Below are 25,939 nucleotides of genomic sequence, written 5' to 3' on the forward strand. Positions count from 1 at the left end.
ATGTGATGATGTGTATGAACAAAATCAAATGGACTGAGGCATGTGTAGAAGCACTATTAGAACCAGCTGCAAAATTGAGTTCTACACCTGAAAGAATTGTATATCACTTACCTGAGCAGCACAAAGACTGCAGCAAGGCCAGCAGAACACACCACTTCATCTTCTGTCTATCATAAAACAAAGCACCTGGATCATCAACTCCCCCATTCCTTAAATACAGTACAATCAGACTCTACCCAGCCCTGTCCCTCCCACTAACCTTAGTGCTTTGGGTTTATTTCAATGCCAACAGTATTGACCTACAGGCGGAAATCTCATTGTCTTCTTCCTGGAACTAAACTTGCCACATGTTCATTTATCTTACAAATCAGTGCAAACAACTATATATCACAATTGCAAGTAAAACCTTAAAATAGCCGCCATGTGCGAAGGCAGTGCTAAAAGAACACAAGTTTGCTTGCAAGAAAACCGCTACAACATTTATCTGATTGTCCTATTCATGTTTGCACTCAAATGCTTGAACAATTTATCATTGCACTAAAGATGACACAACCATTGTATTTTATAAATGTTTTAATATAAAAAAAGATACTTCCTACTTAGGATACAGAACGGCATTTCTAGTTATTTAAAAACGTTAAGTAACAATCTTAATTATCACAGCAGTCATCAGAATTGTGAAGTTAGTCTCTACAGGCTCGTCACCACCCTCTCGCTCAACGATGTCAGTGAACAGAGTTTGGTCCTCATCAAAGACAGTCAGACACTGCAGTCATTCCAGGTAGTCTTTTTTTGTAGTCACACTACACAAGAGATCAGATCTCACAATGCCTAGAGATATGTTTCACATCCCAAGAACCACATTAAACACTATATGTAGCCTAGCGGTTAGGAGCGTTGGGCCAGTAACAGAGGTCGCTGGTTCAAATCCCGAGCCAACTAGGTGAAAAAAATGTCGACGTGCCCGTGAGCAAGGCAATTGCTCCAAGGTTGCCGTCAATAACGGCTGATCCCTAACTGGGTGGGACATAAACAATTTCCAATTCACACGTGTGAAATAATACAAATGTAAGCACCCACCTAATTATCTTAACAATCTTCTGATATTTGTAGTTTGACTGAAAAAAAGACAACCTGGAATGCAATCAAAATCACAGTTGTGTCCAGTCCTTGCTAGACGAGCACTAATCTAGTCTACCAGCCGGCTCTCTGTATGCGTTGACAATCGAGACAGGGAAACTTGGGAGGCTAGACGAGCACTAAAAATGTTATGCCTCAAGTACAAAATACACTGGAAAAATGTAATGGGTCTTGAAATCAAAACAAATACTAAACATTTAAGACCCTCTAGAAAGAGAGTGGACGCCTGGACTGACACGTCAATAAATACATCTCTTTCATTTAAGTCAACGTATTCCTGGTGCATTTTAACACAAACTGTATCCTATGTCAACTAAAAGAATGGCTAGTATGCATGCACGCGCACACCCATGAGCGTGACACACTTCCACCCACACCCCTCATCGCTCCAGTGTCCCCATGAGAGGCTCCATGGCGGCCAGGAAGCAGGCCTCAAACTCTTGGTCGGAGAAGCGGGTGACCGAGAGGCGGGCGTTGCGTCGGATCTCCAGGCGGGCCGAGGGTGACAGGGCCAGGATGCGCTCAATGGCATCTGCGTAGCCGTCCTCATCCTCGGCCAGGAAGCCCGTCTGGCGGCCCTCGTAGGGCACCACAATGTCCAGCCTGGGGCCTCCAGACTTGTGGGCCAGGACGACGGTCCCAGCTGCCATGCACTCCACCACCCCTGAGAGCAGAGGGTAAGTGTTGGCTTTAAAGTTAGACACATTACAGGGTGTATAATTGCATTACCTAAGACTGCATTTATATTGAACACTGAAGATAGCATTTTAGCATCCACAGCCACCTGGCTAGCAACCCAGCCATCTTGAGAAACTTGCTATGGGTGGTAAAAATGCCTGTATGCCTTCATCTTTTATTTTTATAAAGAGGATTAACAAAAGCATATTGTAACAGAACAATGTACTACAATTTCAGAATGGGCTGTTGAATATAGGCGTATGAGGACTCCAGTCAGTACAGGATTATACAGTACTAAATGTTGGGAATGTAGAGAACGAGCGCTTTGCTTTGGAATAATAGTCACTCCCGCTGTTTAATAACATAAATGACAGTTGTATAGAATAATGGTAATTCTGTTTTTACCTATCCCGAAGTGTTCGTTCCACATGGTGTGCAGTCCCACCGTAGCTTCCCCCAACTCCCTCTTCAGCTCCTCAAACGGCACATTGAGTTTAAACTCCACCCTGTCCGCCACGCCCAGCTCCTGGCACAGACCTCTCAGCATCAACACCCTATCCTCATCCTCTTGGTTCCGGCATCCACCAATCAGCACCAACCTCAGCGACTCCCTTCCTCCCGGCCCCGCAATTAGCCCCGCTTCTTTCTTCTGCAGCACCTTCCGGAAGGCGCGAATCTGAAGCCGATGGTCCTTCTCCGGTCGAAACTGACCAATGGAAACGATGGAATGGCACTTCCGGTCCGAGTCCTCGTCCAACGGGAGCTGGAGGAAGGCGCGGGTGTCGCAGGGCGGGAAGACTAGGCAGGTGCGGTTGGTCGCTCGCCATAGGGTCAGGATGTGGTTCAGGGTCCAGCTGGAGTTGACCATGACCACATCGCTGCAGGAGCCGGCCAGACCATAGAGCAGCGCCAGCAGGCAGTAGTAGACAACCTTGACCGCGCTCAGGAACAGGTTGTTGGAGATGTAGTCTGCGTTGTTGAACCTGGAAACATAGGGGGGAGGTTGGTTAGGGAATGGTAAATGATAACATGATAGGATCAGGTGAAGGGAAGAATAAACAACAAGGGGAAGTCATGCCTTGATGTCAATGATATAGCGGAAAGTGGACCTAAGTTACAACACTGATTGATGCAGGATTGATGAGTCAAAACAATGACAGCGGTGCTACGTGTTAGATAGTGCTTGTAAGTTTCCAGAGTATTCCCAATTTCCCATTAGCCTGATTTGATCTTGATCTTAGCCTAGTCCAGATCTGTAGGTGACTTTTTAGCTAACTTTTCTGACTAACATTGTCACGTCATGGTAGTCAGAGTGTGACATTGACAATAATCGGCAGAGAGGCATTGGCTAAAGCGCATTCCGATATGGACCTGGCTATATTATCCTAGTTTGACTGTCTCGGGGGCCAGGGGTCTGTAGTGAGAAACAGGGTTCTGAGACGATTACCTACCTGGGGTTCCTCTCGCGCACCACCGACAGCATGTCTGTGCTGATGGTGGGGTAGTGCACGTAGCTAGCCACATGACAACCCCCTAGGTATTTAAACACAGGCAGGGTGAAGGCGTAACCCATGGAGTCGATGTAGACATCTGGGACAAACTCCGTAAGGGCTTCCCAACCAAGGAAGATTGAGCCTACACTTTGACCAATCAGAGTGAAGTGGGGGAAGAGGCTGGCCTCGACCAACAGGCGGTGTTTGAGGAAGACAAACTGGACGGGTCGAGGTAAAAGGATGTTGAAGCGCCGCCGGGCGCCATCAAGAATCTGCTGGTTCGTCACACCCTGGTCACCCGTGTACACCATGAAGTTGACATCTTGGTACCTATGACATGGAGAAGACCATATTTATTATTGCATACAGTAGCAAACCCTTTTGCAATGGATAACGTTTTGCAACGAAAACAAAGGTTTATTGGACAAGTTCAGGTAGTCCCCAGTTGGTTGTACTTCCCTCCCCTGTGGGTCTGTTTGCTTCCATTTGGTTCCTAGTGAATATGACTCAGGTGAGTGAATTAATGTGAAAGACTGGGAGATGTTCATTAGGGCACAATACAGAAAATGTTACGCAAGGGAAAATTAAAATGGGCGTGAAGTCCCTCCCTGTTCCAATCCCTTTTCTTCCCTTTGGTGCCTAATGAACATGGCAACGAATTACTGTTGGATATGGGGTTTTTCATACTGTGTGAACATTCTAATCAACATAATGCTTGAGAAACGGGTAGCAAGCTGAGATTCGGTAGATAATCCACCAAAGTATATTATTCATGCTGAATTCACTGAACAATATGTAGTAAGATCCTATAGCTAGGAATATTATTATTAAGCAATAAGGCCAGAGGCTTTTCTTATGCACAAGGCAACACGTCACATACCCCCAAGGTGCCTTATTGCAATTATAAACTGGTTACCAACATAATTAGTGCAGTAGAAATGAATGTTTTGTCATACCGGTGGTATACAGTCTGATACACCAGAGCTGTCAGCCAATCAGCATTCAGGGCTCGAACCACCCAGTTTACAATAATAATATAGTCACTGGTGATTATTCGCTGGTGTGGCTTAGCTTAGTCAAGGTGCAACGACATACATTGAAAGTGCAATTTTTCCTTACCTATTCTGCAAAGCTCTGAGGGCACACCACAGCACTCTCTCGCCACCACCTCCCGCGTTGCAGTACGGGTGAAAGAAAGCCACCGTGGGACGCCCATCACGCGCTCGCCGTGCGTTCCTGTTTGCCTGCAGCCACACGCGCACACCCATGACAAGCACGACCAGGGTGGCGGTCAGGAGCATGCACAGAAACACGCATGGCAGTAGCAATGTCCACAACAACCTGGGGTAATGAGAGAACTATAAGAGATAAGGTGACAGACCTGCTCTACAGAAAAGGTAAGGCCAATTCAGTAAGACAACGTTGTGTAAACGTTCAGATAGAAATATATAATGTAGCTAGAACAATCACGCATCTCTGACTTGTAGAATCACATCAGCTGTATTTATGCCATTTCTATCTGCAACAATCTGTTATTTTCCCACTGAATGCTCAGATATGTAGCTAGCTAGAGCAAACATACCGCTCTGACATGTAGAAAAAGCTATATCAGAGCCATATGAGCTATAGCAGCTCTGTTCATGACATTTCTACCTGCAACGTTCCACAACGTTTGCCAAACGTTACTACTGAACAAGGCCCAGGAACCCTGTTAAACTGATAATCTACACTTAAGGTGGAAACTTTCCGTGGGAATATGGGACTTTACGGAATCTAATGTAGATGTTTTTTTGCATTGGATATATTTACAATATCATATGGGAGACAGAAACATAAACCTTTTACCATATAAGTAGACCTAATTGCAAATTATAAAATCCTCCCAATAGAAATAAAACAATTTAGCTACGAATTGAAGTTTAAATGAGTTGACTCTTCACATGGGATGATTTCACTGAACACCAAAAGACAGGCATATTGAATGACCCCCAAAGCCCAAAAATGTTTTCAACATACATCTGTAAAATGATAGTCTAGAAATTAAAGCTCTTCCTCTCAGACTTCCATGTCTTCTCACTAGGCCTCCTCAATGTCCACCTCTTGAACATCAGACTCTGAGGCCTCATCTTCCCTGTCACTTTCCAACCTTGTTGAGGATGGCTCGTTGTCAGGCTCAAAAAAACTCAAATTTGGCCAGATGGCCACCAATTTTTCAAACCTTGTATTGGTCAGCCTGTTGCGTGCTTTGGTGGGTGTTCCCAAACAAAGACCAGTTGCGCTCTGAGGCTGCTGATGTTGGTGGGATTTGGAGGATGGAGGCAACAGGGGAAAGATCCTCAGATCCACAAAGTCCCTTCCACCAAGTGGCTGATGAGATATGTTGGCACGACTACCATATTGTACATAGTGTACTTCGCCAGACTGCCAAGAACCTTGCCCTCATCCAGGCCAAGGTGGCGAGACACAGTAGTGATGACACCATAGGCCTTATTGATCTCTGCACCAGACAGGATGCTCTTGCCAGCATACTTGGGGTCCAACATGTACGCTGCGGCATGTATGGGCTTCAGGCAGAAGTCTTCACGCTTTTTGATGGATTTCAGAACTGCAGTTTCCTCTGCTTGGAGAAACAGTGAAGTGGGCAGGGCAGTACAGATTTATTCTCTTACATCTGCAAGCAGAGTCTGAACATCAGACAGGATAGCATTGTCTCCCTCAATCCATGCAATGGCTACTGCCATATGTTTCAGGAGTTTCAGGCTGCTTACCGCGCTCTCCCAAAATACATAATCCAGGAGGATCCTCTTGATGGGGCTGTCCTTATCGGCAGACTGTGATATGGACATTTCTTGGAGAGACTCCTTCCCCTCCAGGAGACTGTCAAACATAATGACAACACCACCCCAATGGGTGTTGCTGGGCAGCTTCACTGTGGTGCTCTTATGCTTCCCACATTGCTTGGTGAAGTATATTACTGCTATAACTTGATGACCCTTTACATACTTTACCATTTCCTTGGCTCTCTTGTAGAGTGTAACCCATTATTTTCAGTGCCACAAAGTCCTTGAGGAGCAGATTCAATGCATGAGCAGCACTTTAGACCAAGCAGCCTTCATGTTGGCAGCATTGTCTGTCACCAGTGCAAATACCTTCTATGGTCCAAGGTCATTGATGACTGCCTTCAGCTCATCTGCAACGTAGAGACCGGTGTGTCTGTTGTCCCTTGTGTCTGTGCTCTTGTAGAATACCGGTTGAGGGGAGGAGATTGTCGTTAATTATTCCATGGCCGAACATTCGACCACCCATCAAAGATGATTGCAATACATTCTGCTTTCTCTTCGATTTGATTGTCCTTCACTTGAACTCTGCATCCAGCAAATCAGTAGATAGAACATGTCTGGTTGGAGGGGTGTATGCTGGGCGAAGAACATTCAGAAAACTCTTCCAGTACACATTGCCTGTGAGCATCAAGAGGTGAACCAGTTGCATACACAGCTCGAGCAAGACATTCATCAGTATTTCTCTGACTAGGTTCCTCCATTGAGTAAAAAAAAAAACGTCTCATTCCAGGAGGACCGTGAGCTGTTGCTATCGATAAGGTGTCGGATTCATCATTTACACCTTGAATAAAAGTAGAGGGACTTTTGTCAGAGGTTGCTTATTGAGAGCGCTGAGGGAACTTTATGCACTTGGCCAGATGATTCTGCATCTTTGTTGCATTCTTCACATATGATTTGGCACAGTATTTGCAAATGTACACCACTTTTCTTTCTACATTAGCTGCAGTGAAAATGTCTCCACACATCAGATAGTGCCCGTGGCATTTTCCTGCAAAGAAAAAAATGAGTAAAAAAAAACAAATACAATTCAATGTACAGATAGTTAGATTAAAACAACTCCTTTGTCAGATACATGTTTTAAAATGAAACATGTATGGAAACAGGTGAATTAACACTCCTCAGTTAGCAAGCTCAAGCAAGCTAAAACCCACATGGTAGCAAAAACTAACTAGCAGAAATTGTTAATAAGTTAGTTCCAGGCTGTATTTACTAGTTAACAAAAAAATCATGTATGTCATAAAATATATTCACCTCACCCTGCATTGTAATCAAAACTTACCATAAAGCATGCAGTCCTTGGCACAGACAGTGTAGCAGTGTGGGCTCAATAGCATCTCATTATTGTGCAAGATCTTGAGAATCAACTGTATATGTGATGGAAGAGTGCACTGCACATGTGATGGAAGAATACACTGTGCATGCAGAGGGTTGCAATTCCATTTAATTGGGGACAGTTTAACCAAAATATGCCACAAGACCTAGAATTGCCTCCTGTATCCCACAAAAAAAGGTTCACTGTTATATGCTAACCTTTTTGTTGAATTTAAGCTAAATTCCCGGGCTTAACTTCCCATAGAACATTTTCGGGGGAAATCTAGAAATTTACTGGAAAGTTTCCGACCCTATCTATACCAAAAGTTTGCTTTAGAAAAACCTTCGCACGTAGGATTTCAGCGGTTACATTCGCCCACCATTGGCTCCAATTCCGAAGCTGTGTATTAACGTTAGAAACGTAAATAATCATGGCTTTCAAACAGGTTTACGAAACATGTGCTTTATATATCCTATTGAGGATAGTATTTTCTGGCCAGGGGAGGTTTGTTAATAAGATCCCCGACGATCGTTCTGAATGCTTAAACACATTGCTTGCGGTACGGTTATGGAAACATAATGAACGCATCTTTCATATCAGAAATCATTTTCAAAAAACAAAATGGTTAAATTATTACACATCTTAATAGTGTTCTCACATGTCCATATCTCCATGTTACCTTTGCTTGCAGACATCTGGTTGTCACTTACCACAAATACAAAGTCAAAATTGTCTATTATAAAAATTCATGAAAATAAAAATGAGCTTTGTGTTCTTAATTTATGGTTAGGCATAATGTTAATGGGGTTAAGGTTAGGTTTTAAAATCAGATATTTGATAAGATACATTGTGGAAATAGGCAGGGTTTATGACTTAACTAGTGTTAAGGGGGGGGGGATTACGGATGTGCAAAACTACTACAGTAACTTTTGTATGCATCTTTCTAGTTGACATGAAAGATAAGGGGTGGCATATCAGCGCGTTTCAAAAAACATTTTGCAAGCGATTGATTGACGTTTCTAAACGTCAAAACAAACTGCGTCGGAATTGTAGTTCATATGCAGCCACCCAAACTTACTGCGTGGGCGAAGCTAAGCGCTGAAAACCCTACGCCACGGATAAGAGTTTGAGAGCTAGCTAGCTACATTCCATGAGCAACAAGACACGACTTAAGAAAAATGACACGAGTCGACATCGATAAACAAACTATGAATTACCTGTGATAAAATAATAGCTGGCTTAACGTTAGCTAACTGTAACGTAGGTGATGTACTGCTGTTGACAGCTAAGTAGCTAGCCAGCTGGTTAGCTATAATGCCTAGCTAGCTGACTAAAACAATCAATAGCACAATGTTTTGTCTAGTTAGCTGGGCAAATATCTAACATCATTAGATAAAGATGTACATAAAAAATCCAACCTGATTAGATCACACAAACATTGAGCAAGTTGATCATGGACAGACATCTTGACAACACAACCTCCAAACCGGAAATGTTTGTGCTGCAAGTTCACTATTGGTTTTTATTTTAGGTTAGCGCGTCCGTTCTTATTATACCTCGGTGAGAGCATAGCGCCACCTGGTGTAGTCAATGATGTGTATAAAATCATCTTGGCACTCCTCAATTGTACCAAATGTTTTGGAAGCTATAGAAAGTAATTTATTAATGTCTACATTCGTTTTTCACGTTTATTCTATTACAGACACCTTAATGCATACTTTAAAATTATATTCTCTGTGCTAAACATAAAAATAAAATAAAAAGTATTAAAGTATTTTTTTGAGAGTACTAATATTAATGTCCCCACTAGAAAAACAAAAACATTTTTTAAACATGTAATATGTCCTTGAAACCTTGAAATTGAAATGCTGTAGAATACGGCCGACTGGTGGCCAACATGGCCGTCTGGTGGCTTCAAAGCCTCTCAATGGCCAATAAATAACAAACAGCAATCTATGGTTTATATGTCATTGAGTGTAGCATAGTGAATTTGTCTGTGAGCTGACAGATTTTGCATAATGAACATATAATATTCTGTAGACCTACTAAAGCAAATATTAGGCATAGCTTAAGAAAATTATTTTCTAGCTAAAGGCAGTTCCAGGATAAAGTTTAACCCAAATAAATTACAATATATAATTTCAAGGTGTTTTTTTTTTGGGGGGTCATGGTGTAGTAAACAGCTCACTGTTATTGCAAAGCAGCCCAAAGCTCTACTTTAACTTAGACTTTACTCTGGCTAAATCAACACAGATCTATCTCTCTCTCTCTCTCTCTCTCTCTATCATGTTAACCAAACATCTTGCATAAGTTTTGGACACATTAAACATGAAGGCTCTTCTAATATGGGCTGTTTTGCTGAATTTTTACAAGCTCCCTAAGACAGGTGACTGCGCTTCAACACAGTAAGTTTCCCACAGTAAACATTATCATAATTGTTTAGAAAACTTTGCTTCGCCTAAATGAAAAATAGATGCGTTTGATTGACAGATCCAGAATCACCACCACATGATAATGTTTACTCTTTCCACTGTATATCCTCCTACATGTTTTCTGTATTTTATTTAAAGTAGAATGAAGTGATCATTGACATGAAGTTGACATCATTGATATGATTTAAGGAATTCACATTCACAAGAATTCATGAGATGACAGGATAAATCTAAACCCATGTATTTGCTATAATACAGAACTGTAATGAATAACAAACTATATGAATCTGTGAAGGATAACACTTCAATTTGGTCAATTTGTCTTTGGCTCAACTTAGTCCACGCCAAACATTTTGACTATGTTAGCCCACACAGCTAACATAGCACTTTCATGCTAGGTTGAAGACCTCATATTTAAGATTATAGATACCCCAACTGGTGTATAGAACAATCTCAAAATTATCTACTTTGGTTTAGAAGCATCATGAAACCTGTAACCCAATAAATTAATTTGACTTGGTGAAAATCTGTTTGTTTTTTTTAAACGAAATTGCTTAACACTTTTTCCATGTGGTTTATTCCTTCACAGACTCCATGAAATGATGACCTCTTCCTAAATATTTGGTCAAATTATTAATTTTGTGTTTGGTTTCCTAGAAACAAGGGTGGCTAAACGTACCCCTTTGGCTCAACTTACCTCACTCTCCTCTATATCTCAATAGTCTAGTGACCTCTCCTCATCTCCTTTCCTATGTGCAGATGAAGAGGAGACGGGGAAAGGAAGCCACATAGGACTATTGAGACCTAGCCTATTTTTCCTTTGTCTTTCACAGTGACCAAGTTCTCTCAATCCAAGTCACAACACATCAACAAGCAGATATTGTGAGGAACATATCCAGCCAATATGAGGTACGATAAAGATGTGATAATAAACTAACAATTATCTTGTTTTAAAAAACCTTTTCACTTCACTGGTCTTAAACCAAAAACATTGTGCCAATTACTATTTTTGTTTCTGTACTAGGTTACGGTGTGTTGTTTTCAAACTTCATATTACGCACAATTAGGATATATTCTTTTAAAGTTTATTCATGCATTTGTGTGTGTATGAACATGTGTGTTTGTGTGTGTCTCCCAGACAGTTTTGTGGTCACCTACTTCACCTGAGTACATCGGAGCACACACTGAGGTGCACCTGTTTGTTCCTGCCAACAAATTGGGGACTGTCACAGACCTGCTGCAGACACACCACCTAACACACCAGTATGTCATGTGATCAATTGTCATATTTTAGTGACACTAGCAACGTTAACACAACACCTAACTGCCTCATCAAGAAGTTCTGTTTTATGGGCTTAATGGCTATGGTGTTGGGTTTACAGTAGCAAGAGATTGAGTTCAAGCCCCGGTTTGGACTACCAGCTGACTTCGCTTTAACATCAATATTGATTTTGTTGTGTTATGCCCATATTATGGTCATATCCATGATATTGAATAAGCTATCAGTATTATGAAATGCATATAGAATGTTTCTAGTAGTTCAGAGAAATCCCCAAGAGCAGGAATGTGTGTTTGTTTCAGAGTGCTACTGGACAACACAGAGGAACTGATCGAGATGCAGACCAGGAATGAATCGTCGGACCCTAGAACCAGTGCATCATATTATGAGAGATACCATTCTCTGGAGGACGTAAGATACCGGATTGTGTCATGTCATTTCCTAATGTTATTAACATAACCGTAATGTAATGTAACATTGACATAATCTCAATGTAACATCCCATTAACATTACTTTAAAGTCATAACCTTTTCTGGGCCCATATTCATACAACATCTCAGTGTAAGAGTGCTGATCTAGGATCATTATGATGCCTTTTAGATAATAATGAATAACTTTATATTGCCAGGGGCAGCTAGTCTTAGATCAGTTCTACTACTGTGAAACACTTTATGAATACAAGGCCCTGGTCATTGTGGTCCCAGCTGCTAGATATCAAGTTTGTATTTATTATGAAAATGTTTACATGCTGTCTCTTTTATAGATCTACAATTGGATCAACAAGACTGCCCAGGACTACCCAGACATGGTCAAAGTCACCCTGATTGGCTCATCATATGAAAAACGCCCACTTTACATTCTCAAGGTTCCCCAAGCTGCCTTTTTAGCAATGATTCATACAATTATTATATTTTAAAGTAATGTCATTGTCATAGTCAGTTTATAAGTCCGAGTCATTTCATACAAGCAACAGTTACATCCTAATCATCTGATCAAATGATTGCATTTCTCTGTTGTCTTTATCAGTTGTCTGGACGACAAGAGAGAGCTGAAAAGAGAGCAATATGGATTGACTGTGGCATTCATGCTAGAGAGTGGATCTCCCCAGCTTTCTGCCTGTGGTTTGTGCAATATGTGAGTACCTTGTTCCTAAAATCCCGATTCTCTACCAACTTATGCTCTATCTATTCTGATAGGCCCTACTGTATACATATTTAGTTATATAGCGTCTTCATACCTCATTGGTTATGAAGTTGGATTGAAAATGTTTATGATGGACTGGAATTGTATTAAATCGTATTGCTCACTATCTTGATTTGGAACATAGACAGCTATATTAAACTGTTGACTCTTCCTTGTGCTCTTTCCTCAGTCCTTGAATTTCTATAATCTAAACAATGACATCACTGAGATGCTGAACAGTATGGACATCTATGTGCTGCCTGTCATGAACCCGGATGGATACAAGTACACATGGACAACGGTAAAGAATAAGACGATTAATAAGAAATTGAGTCAGTGGTTGCGTTCCGGGACGACAACATTGTAGACGTGGTATTGACCAATAGTTGTGTGCCACCTCATCGACTGTGCAGTCATGCGTCAGATTGCTATGTGATGTGGTTAGCTCATATGTTAAACACCGATCCAGTGAGATCTGGCATGAGTCTGCAATGTCAGTCTGGAATGCTGCCAGTGCCTTCAAATATGTCAATCTGAGCTACACAAAAATGGTAATCTCTACGGGCACTGTGCATCATATGGACATACTTAGTGCATATGAATGATCTATGAGCCAAGATCCATGATCTAACACACAGATCCATTCCACTCACTCCTAAACAACTCAACTTTATTCTGCATAATGTATAAACAGAATGTCAGAGAGATTTTTTATTTTGTGAGTTTACGTCAGTGTACATTTTATGAGTAGGCTATATGTTTTGAGTGGATACAGTATGTCAGTATTTGTTTTGTGATTATACTGTGTGTGCTCCTTTATTTGACCAGAACCGAATGTGGAGAAAGAATCGTTCCTTGAGCAAGGAAAGCAACTGTGTTGGAACCGACCTCAATAGAAACTTTGACGCAAACTGGTGCAGTAAGTCTGAAATGGAAACTGAACTGGCAGCTTGAGGGCTACTGATCCCACAATCAAACTACTGCCGTTGTTCCCTTGGGCAAGCCTCTTATCCCTAAAATTGCTCTCCATCCAGGGGTGTTGCACAGCAACTGACTCTGTGTCGCTCAACGCGTGTGTGTGTTTCTGGGGTTGTTGGGAAAAAGGCAGAAGACGACTTTGTGTTCTAACCAAATGGATAATAAAAGCTCTATTATATTCCCTCTGCAGCAAAGGGAGCCTCCAACAGGCCCTGTGATGAGATATACTGCGGCCAGTTCCCAGAGTCGGAGCCTGAGGCAGAAGCCGTGGCTAACTTCTTGCGCAGCCACAAAGACTCGGTAAAGCTCTATCTCTCCATCCATTCCTATGGTCAGATGCTGCTCTTCCCATACTCCTGCTCCAATGAGGAGGTGCCTAACCACGCCGAGTTGGTGAGTTGTTGGAAGAGATGAATGGGCGGATGAATCCTAGGGATCACATATTAGGCATTAATTTGCAGTTGATAATGGTGTTTGTAAGTAGCTAATTAGGCCAATATTCTGTATAATTAGCCATTTATTAAGCCTTTTCAGTGTTTTCCTATTCACACAAACAATAAATGGCTAATAGTACCTGAAATGGCATAGGATGCTACTTATAAATGCCTATATGGTGATCCATATACTGGTTTTTGAACAGTCAGTAAATATCATTACCCCAAAAAATGCTAACCTCCCCTGGTATTGGTAATGGTGAGAGGTTGGCATGTCTTGTGGGTGTCTTTGTGCCTCTAACTTTCCCAGTCATCATTATTCACAATTCATTCAGGCTTATCCGTAATTATGGTAATCAAGTGTTCAGAAATATAGTATATTCTTATTTACAATCAAAGTGACTCCAAAATGACACTACATTATTTACCATTAATTTATATTTGGCACAAAATAATCTTTAATGCATCCAACAAGTTTGTAGAGTCTAAAGCTTGACGAAGTCATTTCGTGCTGGGAATTTGGGACCAAATACTAAGCTTTTGTATAACGGCACAAGGCGAGACCTAAATGCAGACACAGGATTGAGCTCCGATACTTATTATACCAAAAGGGTTAGGCAAAAGGCAAGTCGGGGACAGGCGAGAGTTCATAAACCAGGTCAGAGTCCAAACAGGGCCATGCGATAGGCAGGCTCGAGGTCAGGACAGGCAGAGTGGTCAGGCAGGCGAATACAGCGTCAGGACAGGCAAGGGTCAAAAAACCAGAGACTGGGAAAAATAGGAGCTAGGAGAATCCTGGTTGACTTGGCAAAACAAGACGAACTGGCACAGAGAAACAGGAAACACGGGGATAAATACACCGGGGACTAATGGGGAAAACAGGAGACACCTGGAGGTGGGTGGACACCACAATCACAGACAGGTGAAATAGATCAGGGCTTGACATTTTGACTACTTTAATACAATTTGTCCAAATACTTTTGATTCCCTAAACTATGTACAAAAAGTGCTGTAACTACCCTCAAATTAAAGCTGACAGTCTGCACTTTGACATCATAGTCATTGTATCATTTCAAGTCCAAAGTTCTGGAGTACAGAGTTAAATCGCAAACAATGTGTCACTGTCCAAATACTTTTGGACCTCACTGTATATAATCAACAACAACAAAAAAATGACTTTTTTTTTTAATTAACTCTGTTCCATTGTTTTTTTTAACAGTTTGAGCTTGTACAGGAGGCAGCCATGAAAGTCAGAAGATACTACAGGAACAACTACAAATACGGCGCATCAGCAAAAACAATATGTGAGTTAGTCTTAATATATGTGAGTTAGTCTTCATCAGAGTTGGGGTCAATTCCATTTTACATTTTGCCAACTCAGGAAGCATTGGAATGAATTAATTGACCCCAACCCAGTCTCCATCAAAAACAACATTGTGATACTCACAGCATTTTGTCTGTATCATATAGGTTGGTGGGGCAGGCAGCAAGGTTCAGACAAACCCCCACTGTTGCAAACCAAATGCTGGCTAGAAGCATGGGGATATAATGTTTAGATGCCTTTTTCCAGTGGAGATTATGTTTATGAATTGCCTGGCTGGGCGGTGGGACAGTGGATCCACATTGATAATTCAAATGGAAATGTTAACAGGTATTACCCGGGAAATATTGTGAATAACTCCTGGCTATCAGCATCCAAATATACTGTTTAATACAACCTGGTCTCAGAGCATTTCATATTATTCTGTACGTAAATCCGTTAGTATGATATGTTACTTTTCGTATAGTATGTATTAATTTGTGGATGTCCAACACCCAATTCATATAATATGTTACGAATTACAATTCGTATTACACTAAACAAAAATATAAACGCAACAATTTCAAAGATTTTACTCAGTTACAGTTTCTATAAGGAAATCAGTCATTGTAAATACATTCATTAGGCCCTAGTCTATGGATGACTGGGAATACAGATATGCATCTGTTGGTCACAGATAACTTAAACCAAAAAAAGGTAGGGGCGTAGATCAGAAAACCAGTCAGTATTTGGTGTGACCACCATTGGCCTCATGCAGCGCAACACATCTCCTTCGCATAGAGTTGATTAGGCTGTTGATTGTGGCCTGTGGAATATTGTCCCACTCCTCTTCAAAGGCTGTACGAAGTTGCTGGATATTGGCAGGAACTGGAATGCATTGTCACATTTGCACTGGGACATTTTCAGCTTCCAGGAATTGTCTACAGATCCTTCCGACATTGGTCCGTGCATTATCATCCTGAAACTTCAGGTGATGGTGATGGATAAATGGCACAACAATGGTCCTCAGGATCTCGTCATGGTATCTCTGTGCATTCAAACTGCCATTGATAAAATGCAATTGTGTTCATAGTCCATAGCTTATGCCTGCCTATACCATAACCCCACCCCCACCATGGGGCACTCTGACAGTTTTTCCAGAAATTCATTGGTTGTGCAAACCCACAGTTTTATCAGCTGTCTGGGTGGCAGGTCTCAAACGATTCCGCAGGTGAAGAAGCTGGATGTGGAGGTCTTGGGCAGATGTGGTTATATGTAGTCTGTGGTTGTGAGGCTGGTTGGACGTACTGCCAAATTCTCTAAAACAACATTGAAGGCTTCTTATGGTAGAGAAATGAACATTCAATTGTTTAGCAACAACTCTGGTGGACATTCCTGCAGTCAGCATGCCAATTGCACGCTCCCTCAAAGCGCTCCCTCAAAACTAAATACATCTGTGGCATTGTGTGATGACAAAACTGCACATTTGAGAGTGGACTTTTATTGTCCCCAGCACAAGGTGCACCTTTGTAATGATTATGCTGTGTAATCAGCTTCTTGGTATGCCACACATGTCAGGTGGATGGATTATCTTGGCAAAGCATAAATGCTCATTAACAGGGATACAAACATTTGTGCACACAATTTTAGAGAAATAAGCTTTTTCTGCATATGGAAAAATTCTGGGATCTTTTATTTCAGCTCATGAAACATGGGACGAATAGTTTACATGTTGTGTTTATTTTTTGTTCAGTTTATACAATACCAGTCAAAAGTTTGGACACACATACTCATTCAAGGTTTTTCTTTATTTTCACTGATTTCTGCATTGTATAATAATAGTGAAGACATCAAAACTATGAAATAACATGCATGGAATCATGTAGTAACCAAAAAACTATTCAACAAATCAAAATATATTTTAGATTCTTCAAAGTAGCCACCCTTTGTCTTGATGACAGCTTTGTGCACTCTTGGCATTCTCTCAACCAGCTTCACCTGGAATGCTTTTCCAACAGTCTTGAAGGAGTTCTCACAAATTCGGAACACTTGTTGGCTGCTTTTCCTTCACTCTGCAGACCAACTCATCCCAAACCATCTCAATTAGGTTGAGGTCAGGTGATTGTGGAGGCCAGGTCATCTGATGCAGCACTCCATCACTCTCCTTATTGGTCAAATAGCCCTTACACAGCCTGGAGGTGTGTTGAGTGATTGTCCTGTTGAAAAACAAATCATGGTCCCACTAAGCGCAAACCAGATGGGATGGCGTATCGCTGCAGAAGGCTGTGGTAGCCATGCTGGTAAAGTGTGCCTTGAATTCTAAATAAATCACAGAGTGTCACCAGCAAAGCACATCACACCTCCTCCTCCATACTTCACCGTGGAACCACACATGCGGAGATCATCTGTTCACCTACTCTGTGTCTCACAAAGACACGGCGGTTGGAACCAAAAATCTCAAATCCAAAGGATGGATTTCCACCGGTCTAATGTCCATTGCTCATTTTTCTTGGCCCAAACAATTCTCTTCTTATTAATGGTGGCCTTTAATAGTGATTTCTTTGCAGCAATTCGACCACGAAAGCCTGATTCACACAGTCTCCTCTGAACAGTTGATGTTGAGATGCGTTTGTTACTTGAACTCTGCAAAGCATTTTTTTGGGGCTGCAATCTGAGGTGCAGTTAACTCTAATGAACTTATCCTCTGCAGCTGCACCAGAGGTAACTCTGGGTCTTCCTTTCCAGTGCCGATCCTCATGAACCAGTTTCATCATAGCGCTTGATGGTTTTTGCGACTGCACAACCTTCATGTCTCAAAGTAATGATGGACTTTTGTTTCTCTTTGCTTATTTGAGCTGTTCTTGCCATAATATGGACTTGGTCTTTTACCAAGTAGGGCTGTCTTCTGAATACCACCCCTACCTTGTTACAACACAACTGATTGGCTCAAACGCATTAAAGGGGAAAGAAATTCCACAAATTAACAAGGTACATATTTTAATTTAAATGCATTCCAGGTGACTACCTCTTGAAGCTGGTTGAGAGAATGCCAAGAGTGTGCAAATCAAGGCAAAGGGTGGCTACTTTGAAGAATCTCAATATAAAATATATTTAGATTTGTTCAACACTTTTTGTTACTACATGATTCCATATGTGTTATTTCATAGTTTTGATGTCTTCACTATTATTCTGCAATGTAAAAAATAGTACAAATAAAGATAGACCCTTGAATGAGTAGCGTGTCCAAACTTTTGACTGGTACTGTATGTTACAAATTTGCTAAAGGTACAATATATCAAATCAAATGGATTTGTCACATACACATGGCAAATGTTAATGCGAGTGTAGCGAAATGCTTGTGCTTCTAGTTTCGACAATGCAGTAATAACCAACAAGTAATCTAACCTAACAATTCCAAAACTACTACCTTATACACACGTGTAAAGGGATAAAGAATATGTACATAAAGATATATAAATGAGTGATGGTACAGAACGGCATAGGCAAGATGCAGTAGATGGTATAGAGTACAGTATATACATATGAGATGAGAAAAGTAGGGTATGTAAACAAAGTGGCATAGTTTAAAGTGGCTAGTGATACATGTATTACATAAAGATGCAGTAGATGATGTAGAGTACAGTATATATATATACATATGAGAAGAGTAATATAGGGTATGTAAACATTATATTAAGTAGCATTGTTTAAAATGGCTAGTGATATATTTTTACATCAATTTCCATTATTAAAGTGGCTGGAGTTGAGTCAGTATGTTGGCAGCAGCCACTCAATGTTAGTGGTTGCTGTTTAACAGTCTGATGGCCTTGAGATAGAAGCTGTTTTTCAGTCTCTCGGTCCCTGCTTTGATGCACCTGTACTGACCTCGCCTTCTGGATGATAGCGGGGTGAACAGGCAGTGGCTCGGGTGGTTGTTGTCCTTGATGATCCTTATGGCCTTCCTGTGACATCGGGTGGTGTAGGTGTCCTGGAGGGCAGGTAGCTTGCCCCCGGTGATGCGTTGTGCAGACCTCACTACCCTCTAGAGAGCCTTACGGTTGTGGGCGGAGCGGTTGCCGTACCAGGCGGTGATACAGCCCGACAGGATGCTCTCGATTGTGCATCTGTAGAAGTTTGTGAGTGGTTTTGGTGACAAACCAAATTTCTTCAGCCTCCTGAGGTTGAAGAGGCGCTGCTGTGCCTTCTTCACGACGTTGTCTGTGTGGGTGGACCAATTCAGTTTGTCCGTGATGTGTAAGCCGAGGAACTTAAAACTTACTACCCTCTCCACTACTGTCCCGTCGATGTGGATAGGGGGGTGCTCCCGGTATTACGAATGTGCAAATGTACAATGTTTTTTGATTTAGGTTGAGGTTAAGGTTAGAGTTAGGGGAAGGGTTAGCTAACATGCTAAGTAGTTGTAAAGTAGCAAAACAGTAGTAAGTAGTTGAAAAGTTTCTCATTAGCTAAAAATGCTAAAGTTCCCCATGATGAGATCCAAACTCGCAACCTTTGGGTTGCTAGATGTTCGCGTTACACGCCCACCAATCCACCTTGACCAACCATTCTACTTTTGTTTTTGCATTAGGCAACCATCACTCTTATGTAACCATACCAAATGCAACATATCATACTAATTTGAGTGTCCCAGATTTACATTTACTATGTTACGAATAGTCTATGAGACCAGGCTGTTTCATAATAAAATGCTGACAATTGCTTTGTAAAGCTGTTATAAGTTATTTCTTTATAAACAGTCACTACAAAACCAGTTACATTCCTTGTTCTTCCTTCATCCTTCTACAGACTTAGCCCCTGGAGGTTCTGACGATTGGGCCTACAACCTGGGCATCCACTACTCCTTCACCTTTGAGCTGGAGGACCGTGGTCGATATGGTTTCCTCCTACCGCCATCATTTATCTCAAAGGCCTGCAATGAAGCCCTCCTCGCTCTTAAGAGTATCGCTCTCAGAGTCATTCAGAAAACACAACCCCAACCCTAACACGGAACCCAAACCGGCTGCGCGTGTGCGCCATCGTGTGCCATCGTGCATAAATGTATTTTGTCCCCCCACACCAAACGTTATCACGACACACAGGTTAAAATATCAAAACAAACTCTGAACCATTGATATTAATTTGGGAACAGGTCGAAAGCATTAAACATGTATGGCAATTTAGCTAGCTAGCTTGCACTTGCTAGTTAATTTGTCCTATTTAGCTAGCTTGCTGTTGCTAGCTAATTTGTCCTAGGATATAAACATTGAGTTGTTATTTTACCTGAAATGCACAAGGTCTACTCCGCCAATTAATCCACACATAAAACGGTCAACCGAATCGTTTCTAGTCGTTTCTACACCTTCCAGGCCTTTTCTTCTCTTGACTTTATAATGTGATTGGCAACTTTCATAAATTAGGTGCATTACCGCCACTGACCTCGTTCGTCTTTGAGTCACCCACGTGGGTATCACCAATGAGGAGATGGCACGTGGGTACCTGCTTCTATAAACCAATGAGGAGATGGGAGAGGCAGGACTTGCAGTGCGATCTGCGTCAGAAATATAACTGACTTCTATTTTAGCCCTTGGCAACGCAGACGCTCGTTGGCGCGCGCGAGCAGTGTGTGTGCGCAATAATTGAATAACATGGATTTCTACATTTATTTTGCAACGAGAGCGGTGTAGTCAGCCTGCAACCCTTTATGCCCATGAGAAGTTGGCTGTGTAAACCTGAGCAGTTTCACGTCTGATTTTGTCCAAAGTAATCCCTTTTATCAAAGTATGTTTTCGGTGCGTGTCTGTCAAACATGATTGTAAATTGTATCATCATTTTTTGTTTTTAAGGAGTGGGGCAGTCCCAATCATGACATAATTAGTTGTTTGTTGGAGGAGAGGAAAGACGGGGGAGAAAGTGCTGAAATAGAAATGGGTCTGATGCGAACCCATGCAGCTGCAAGTGGTGTTCCATGGGCAGCATCTTAGACCGCTAGGCCAGCCTAGTGTCACCTTAGCACAGCATTCATGTTTTTTGTAGTAAGAAATCATAGACACTAATGAAATCTTTGTTTTTATTCCAACTGTATATCCTCCTACAGCTTTGAAGCTTAAAACTATAATTGTGTTGACAGTTCTCTGTGTGTAGGCTTCTAATGGTGTAACACAATGAATATTCCAACAGAAAACAATAATAAAATTTGATATTTAAATGTTGATGTTTTGGCCTTTCTGAGAATGTCAATTTTTTCACTGGCTTCCCTTTAGTTTGAAGCATGGCTAGAAAACATACCATCATTGCACTGCTATGGTGACACACACATCTCAGAATAATCTTCACACAGATGTCATTGTCATATACAGCCCGCATATATAGAAAAAAGACCCCTTTATGGTCATTGTTGGCTGGTCACATGTGCAAGCCGAACTGTCAAAACCTTAGTCATTCTATATGTGTCACTTCACTGTGTCCTATTAATACATATTGACTTCAATTCTTCAATTGCATGTTTTAAAACTACAATACACTGTGGGAAGCTAAGGTTGGCAGGAGTCACAAGGTGATCAGAGTGTGTTGATTTCCTGTTCATTGTAGTTGAAAATGTAAAATAGTTCACAATAAATCACACACAGACCAGAGCAGTACAGGTGACCAAAAGTATGTGGACAATATACTATATATACAAAAGAATGGACACCCCTTCAAATGAGTGGATTTGGCTATTTCAGTCACACCCGTTGATGACAGGTATATAAATCAAACACACAGCCATGCAATCTCCATCGACAAACATTGGCAGTAGAATGGCCTTACTGAAGAGCTCAGTGAATTTCAACATGGCACCGTCATAAGATGCCACCTTTCCAACAAGTCAGTTCAAATGTCTGCTAGAGCTGCCCTGGTCAACTGTAAGGGCTGTTATTGTGAAGTGGAAACGTCTAGGAGCAACAATGGCTCACAAGCTCACAGAACGGTACCGCCGAGTGCTGAAGCATGTAGGGCATAAAAATCGTAGAAAAATCAGAAAAAAAATCAGAAGAAACATAAGCACATTAATGACATCGATATACATGGCCGAGCAGCTGCACACAAGTCTAAGATCACCGTGAGCAATGCCAAGTGTTGGCTGGAGTGGTGTAAAGCTCGCCGCCATTGGACTCTGGAGCATTGGAAACGGACACATCTGGGTTTGGCTGATGCCTGGAGAACACTACCTGCCTGAATGCATAGTGCCAACTGGAAATTTTGGTGGAAGAAGAATAATGATCTGGGGTGGTTTTCATGGATCGGGCTATGCAGTGAAGGGAAATCTTAATGCTACAGCATACAATGGCATTCTAGACGATTCTGTGCTTCCAACTTTGTGGCAACAGTTTGGGGAAGGCCCTTTCCTGTTTCAGCATGACAAGGCCCCCGTGCACAAAGTGAGGTCCATACAGAAATGGTTTGTTGAGATAGGTGTGGAAGAGCTTGGCTGGTCTGCACAGAGCCCTGACCTTAAACCCATCAAACACCTTTGGGATTAAATGGAACTCCGACTGCGAGCCAGTTCTAATCGCCCAACATCAGTGCCTGACCTCCCTAATGCTCTTGTGACTGAATGAAAGCAAGTCCCTCAGCAATGTTCCAACATCTAGTGGAAAGCCCTCCCAGAAGAGTCGTGGCTGTTGTCGCAGCAATGGAGGGACCTACTCCATATTAATGCTCATGATTTTGGAATGAGATGTTCGAAAAGCAGGTATCCACATACTTTTTGTCATGTAGTCTCTGTCAAAGCGAGAACCTTGAAGCCCAGCAAGAAGGTTAGAGCTGGTGCTCATCATTCAGGCAACAATACAAACACACACATCAAATCTCTTACCAGAAGAACATTTTTAAAGATTCTCAGAGCTTGACACAAATAAAGACACAAATAAAGATGAGGTTGCAAGAGAAGAAAATGTCTGTCAGATTGATGTTATAAAAGCAATTTTCGTTTGGTGGAAGAGACCCTCTGGAGCTGCTGCAGTGTGTCTGGGGCTGCTGTGTGTTCTCCTACCGGCTAGGATCATAGGCCAATGTGCCTGCAACAACCTGACTAAAGAGAGAGACCAACTAGAGACCAGCCACAACAACCTGACTAAAGAGAGAGACCAACTAGAGACCAGCCACAACAACCTGACTAAAGAGAGAGACCAGCTAGAGACCAGCCACAACAACCTGACTAAAGAGAGAGACCAACTAGAGACCAGCCACAACAACCTGACTTAAAGAGCGCAAACCAGCTTCAGAGAGAGACAGAAAGACTGAGGCCGTGGTATTAGGGTTTCTATTAGCCAATATGTTTCGACTTGAGGTTCAGCAGTAAATACATCTTCCCCTTCGAGTCAAAACGATCCTCAGCCATAATGTTTGTCCCGCGGTGATGAATGCGGATATGGCTAGAAATCTTACCCCAATCCAGGGATGGAAGATGTGCCTGTACTTCTAATGATCCCATTTTCCGATATGGGAAATCAAGAAGATTGAAATACTTCTAGCTTTAGCTAGTCTAGCATACTGACGAAAAAGACAGTTAAATAATAATGATTGGTTTTCCATGTCTATTCATCAATTGCAGTATTAGTAAATGTTGATGATAATAGTTCTAATCACACTTAATTTTTTATTTATTTTTTTATTTCACCTTTATTTAACCAGGTAGGCTAGTTGAGAACAAGTTCTCATTTGCAACTGCGACCTGGCCAAGATAAAGCATAGCAGTGTGAACAGACAACACAGAGTTACACATGGAGTAAACAATTAACAAGTCAATAACACAGTAGAAAAAAAGGGGAGTCTATATACATTGTGTGCAAAAGGCAGGCGAATAATTACAATTTTGCAGATTAACACTGGAGTGATAAATGATCAGATGGTCATGTACAGGTAGAGATATTGGTGTGCAAAAGAGCAGAAAAGTAAATAAAGAAAAACAGTATGGGGATGAGGGAGGTAAAAATGGGTGGGCTATTTACCGATAGACTATGTACAGCTGCAGCGATCGGTTAGCTGCTCAAATAGCAGATGTTTGAAGTTGGTGAGGGAGATAAAAGTCTCCAACTTCAGCGATTTTTGCAATTCGTTCCAGTCACAGGCAGCAGAGAACTGGAACGAAAGGCGGCCAAATGAGGTGTTGGCTTTAGGGATGATCAGTGAGATACACCTGCTGGAGCTCGTGCTACGGATGGGTGTTGCCATCGTGACCAGTGAACTGAGATAAGGCGGAGCTTTACCTAGCATGGACTTGTAGATGACCTGGAGCCAGTGGGTCTGGCGACGAATATGTAGCGAGGGCCAGCCGACTAGAGCATACAAGTCGCAGTGGTGGGTGGTATAAGGTGCTTTAGTGACAAAACGGATGGTACTGTGATAAACTGCATCCAGTTTGCTGAGTAGAGTGTTGGAAGCAATTTTGTAGATGACATCGCCGAAGTCGAGGATCGGTAGGATAGTCAGTTTTACTAGGGTAAGTTTGGCGGATAGAGTGAAGGAGGCTTTGTTGCGGAATAGAAAGCCAACTCTTGATTTGATTTTCAATTGGAGATGTTTGATATGAGTCTGGAAGGAGAGTTTACAGTCTAGCCAAACACCTAGGTACTTATAGATGTCCACATATTCAAGGTCAGAACCATCCAGGGTGGTGATGCTGGTCAGGCGTGCGGGTGCAGGCAGCGAACGGTTGAAAAGCATGCATTTGGTTTTACTAGCGTTTAAGAGCAGTTGGAGGCCACGGAAGGAGTGTTGTATGGCATTGAAGCTCGTTTGGCGGTTAGATAGCACAGTGTCCAAGGACGGGCCGGAAGTATATAGAATGGTGTCGTCTGTGTAGAGGTGGATCAGGGAATCGCCCGCAGCAAGAACAACATCATTGATATATACAGAGAAAAGAGTCGGCCCGAGAATTGAACCCTGTGGCACCCCCATAGAGACTGCCAGAGGACCGGACAGCATGCCCTCCGATTTGACACAATGAACTCTGTCTGGAAAGTAATTGGTGAACCAGGCAAGGCAGTCATCCGAAAAACAGAGGCTACTGAGTCTGCCGATAAGAATATGGTGATTGACAGAGTCGAAAGCCTTGGCAAGGTCAATGAAGACGGCTGCACAGTACTGTCTTTTATCGATGGCGGTTATGATATTGTTTAGTACCTTGAGCGTGGCTGAGGTGCACCCGTGACCGGCTCGGAAACCAGATTGCACAGCGGAGAAGGTACAGTGGGATTCGAGATGGTCAGTGACCTGTTTGTTGACTTGGCTTTCGAAGACCTTAGACAGGCAGGGCAGGATGGATATAGGTCTGTAACAGTTTGGGTCCAGGGTGTCTCCCCCTTTGAAGAGGGGGATGACTGCGGCAGCTTTCCAATCCTTGGGGATCTCAGACGATATAAAAGAGAGGTTGAACAGGCTGGTAATAGGGGTTGCGACAATGGCGGCGGATAGTTTCAGAAATAGAGGGTCCAGATTGTCAAGCCCAGCTGATTTGTACGGGTCCAGGGGGGCTGTTGGCCGAGGTTGGAGTTGCCAGGCGGAAGGCATGGCCAGCCGTTGAGAAATGCTTGTTGAAGTTTTCGATAATCATGGGTTTATCGGTGGTGACCGTGTTACCTAGCCTCAGTGCAGTGGGCAGCTGGGAGGAGGTGCTCTTGTTCTCCATGGACTTCACAGTGTCTCAGAACTTTTTGGAGTTGGAGCTACCGGATGCAAACTTCTGCCTGAAGAAGCTGGCCTTAGCTTTCCTGACTGACTGCGTGTATTGGTTCCTGACTTCCCTGAACAGTTGCATATCGCGGGGACTATTCGATGCTATTGCAGTCCGCCACAGGATGTTTTTGTGCTGGTCGAGGGCAGTCAGGTC

General features: G+C 42.2%; 2 protein-coding genes across 3 annotated transcripts; one reads left to right on the forward strand and one right to left on the reverse strand.

Moving 5' to 3' along the window:
• Window positions 1-555: 555 nt before the first annotated feature.
• Window positions 556-9,019, reverse strand: LOC118363676 (GDP-Man:Man(3)GlcNAc(2)-PP-Dol alpha-1,2-mannosyltransferase-like). Its single transcript, XM_035744789.2, has 5 exons — window positions 8,882-9,019; window positions 4,431-4,652; window positions 3,270-3,641; window positions 2,224-2,801; window positions 556-1,804 (listed from the first exon to the last, which is right to left on the reverse strand). The coding sequence occupies exons 1-5, from the start codon at window positions 8,926-8,928 to the stop codon at window positions 1,521-1,523; spliced, it is 1,503 nt and encodes a 500-aa protein (XP_035600682.1). The 5' UTR covers window positions 8,929-9,019; the 3' UTR covers window positions 556-1,520.
• A 687-nt stretch (window positions 9,020-9,706) lies between these two features.
• cpb2 (carboxypeptidase B2 (plasma)) lies at window positions 9,707-21,278 on the forward strand. 2 transcript variants are annotated; one of them, XR_008087604.1, is made up of 12 exons: window positions 9,707-9,868; window positions 10,729-10,804; window positions 11,034-11,158; window positions 11,477-11,585; window positions 11,939-12,040; window positions 12,202-12,309; window positions 12,548-12,658; window positions 13,186-13,276; window positions 13,526-13,728; window positions 14,989-15,073; window positions 15,240-15,420; window positions 19,876-20,017. XR_008087604.1 is itself a non-coding variant. In XM_035744790.2 (11 exons), the coding sequence occupies exons 1-11, from the start codon at window positions 9,792-9,794 to the stop codon at window positions 20,070-20,072; spliced, it is 1,284 nt and encodes a 427-aa protein (XP_035600683.1). In that variant the 5' UTR covers window positions 9,707-9,791; the 3' UTR covers window positions 20,073-21,278. The 2 variants fall into 2 exon arrangements, 1 of the variants encoding a protein (XP_035600683.1); XM_035744790.2 differs by lacking the exon at window positions 15,240-15,420 and having other exon boundaries at window positions 19,876-21,278.
• Window positions 21,279-25,939: the final 4,661 nt, after the last annotated feature.

The sequence above is a fragment of the Oncorhynchus keta genome, chromosome 30 (genome assembly GCF_023373465.1).
Source record: "Oncorhynchus keta strain PuntledgeMale-10-30-2019 chromosome 30, Oket_V2, whole genome shotgun sequence".
Classification (NCBI taxonomy): Eukaryota; Metazoa; Chordata; class Actinopteri; order Salmoniformes; family Salmonidae; genus Oncorhynchus; species Oncorhynchus keta.

What these genes read in the sequence shown, in the direction of transcription:
- LOC118363676 (XM_035744789.2), bottom strand. Translation starts at nt 8,928, where the DNA reads ATGTCTGTCCATGATCAACTTGCTCAATGTTTGTGTGATCTAATCAG. An exon ending in TGTTTGTGTGATCTAATCAG is followed by an intron (nt 4,653 to 8,881) that starts GTTGGATTTTTT and finishes TCATTACCCCAG; the next exon opens with GTTGTTGTGGACATTGCTAC. An exon ending in GAACGAACACTTCGGGATAG is followed by an intron (nt 1,805 to 2,223) that starts GTAAAAACAGAA and finishes CTCTGCTCTCAG; the next exon opens with GGGTGGTGGAGTGCATGGCA.
- cpb2 (XM_035744790.2), top strand. Translation starts at nt 9,792, where the DNA reads ATGAAGGCTCTTCTAATATGGGCTGTTTTGCTGAATTTTTACAAGCTC. An exon ending in ACATATCCAGCCAATATGAG is followed by an intron (nt 10,805 to 11,033) that starts GTACGATAAAGA and finishes TGTGTCTCCCAG; the next exon opens with ACAGTTTTGTGGTCACCTAC. An exon ending in CTTTGACGCAAACTGGTGCA is followed by an intron (nt 13,277 to 13,525) that starts GTAAGTCTGAAA and finishes TTCCCTCTGCAG; the next exon opens with CAAAGGGAGCCTCCAACAGG.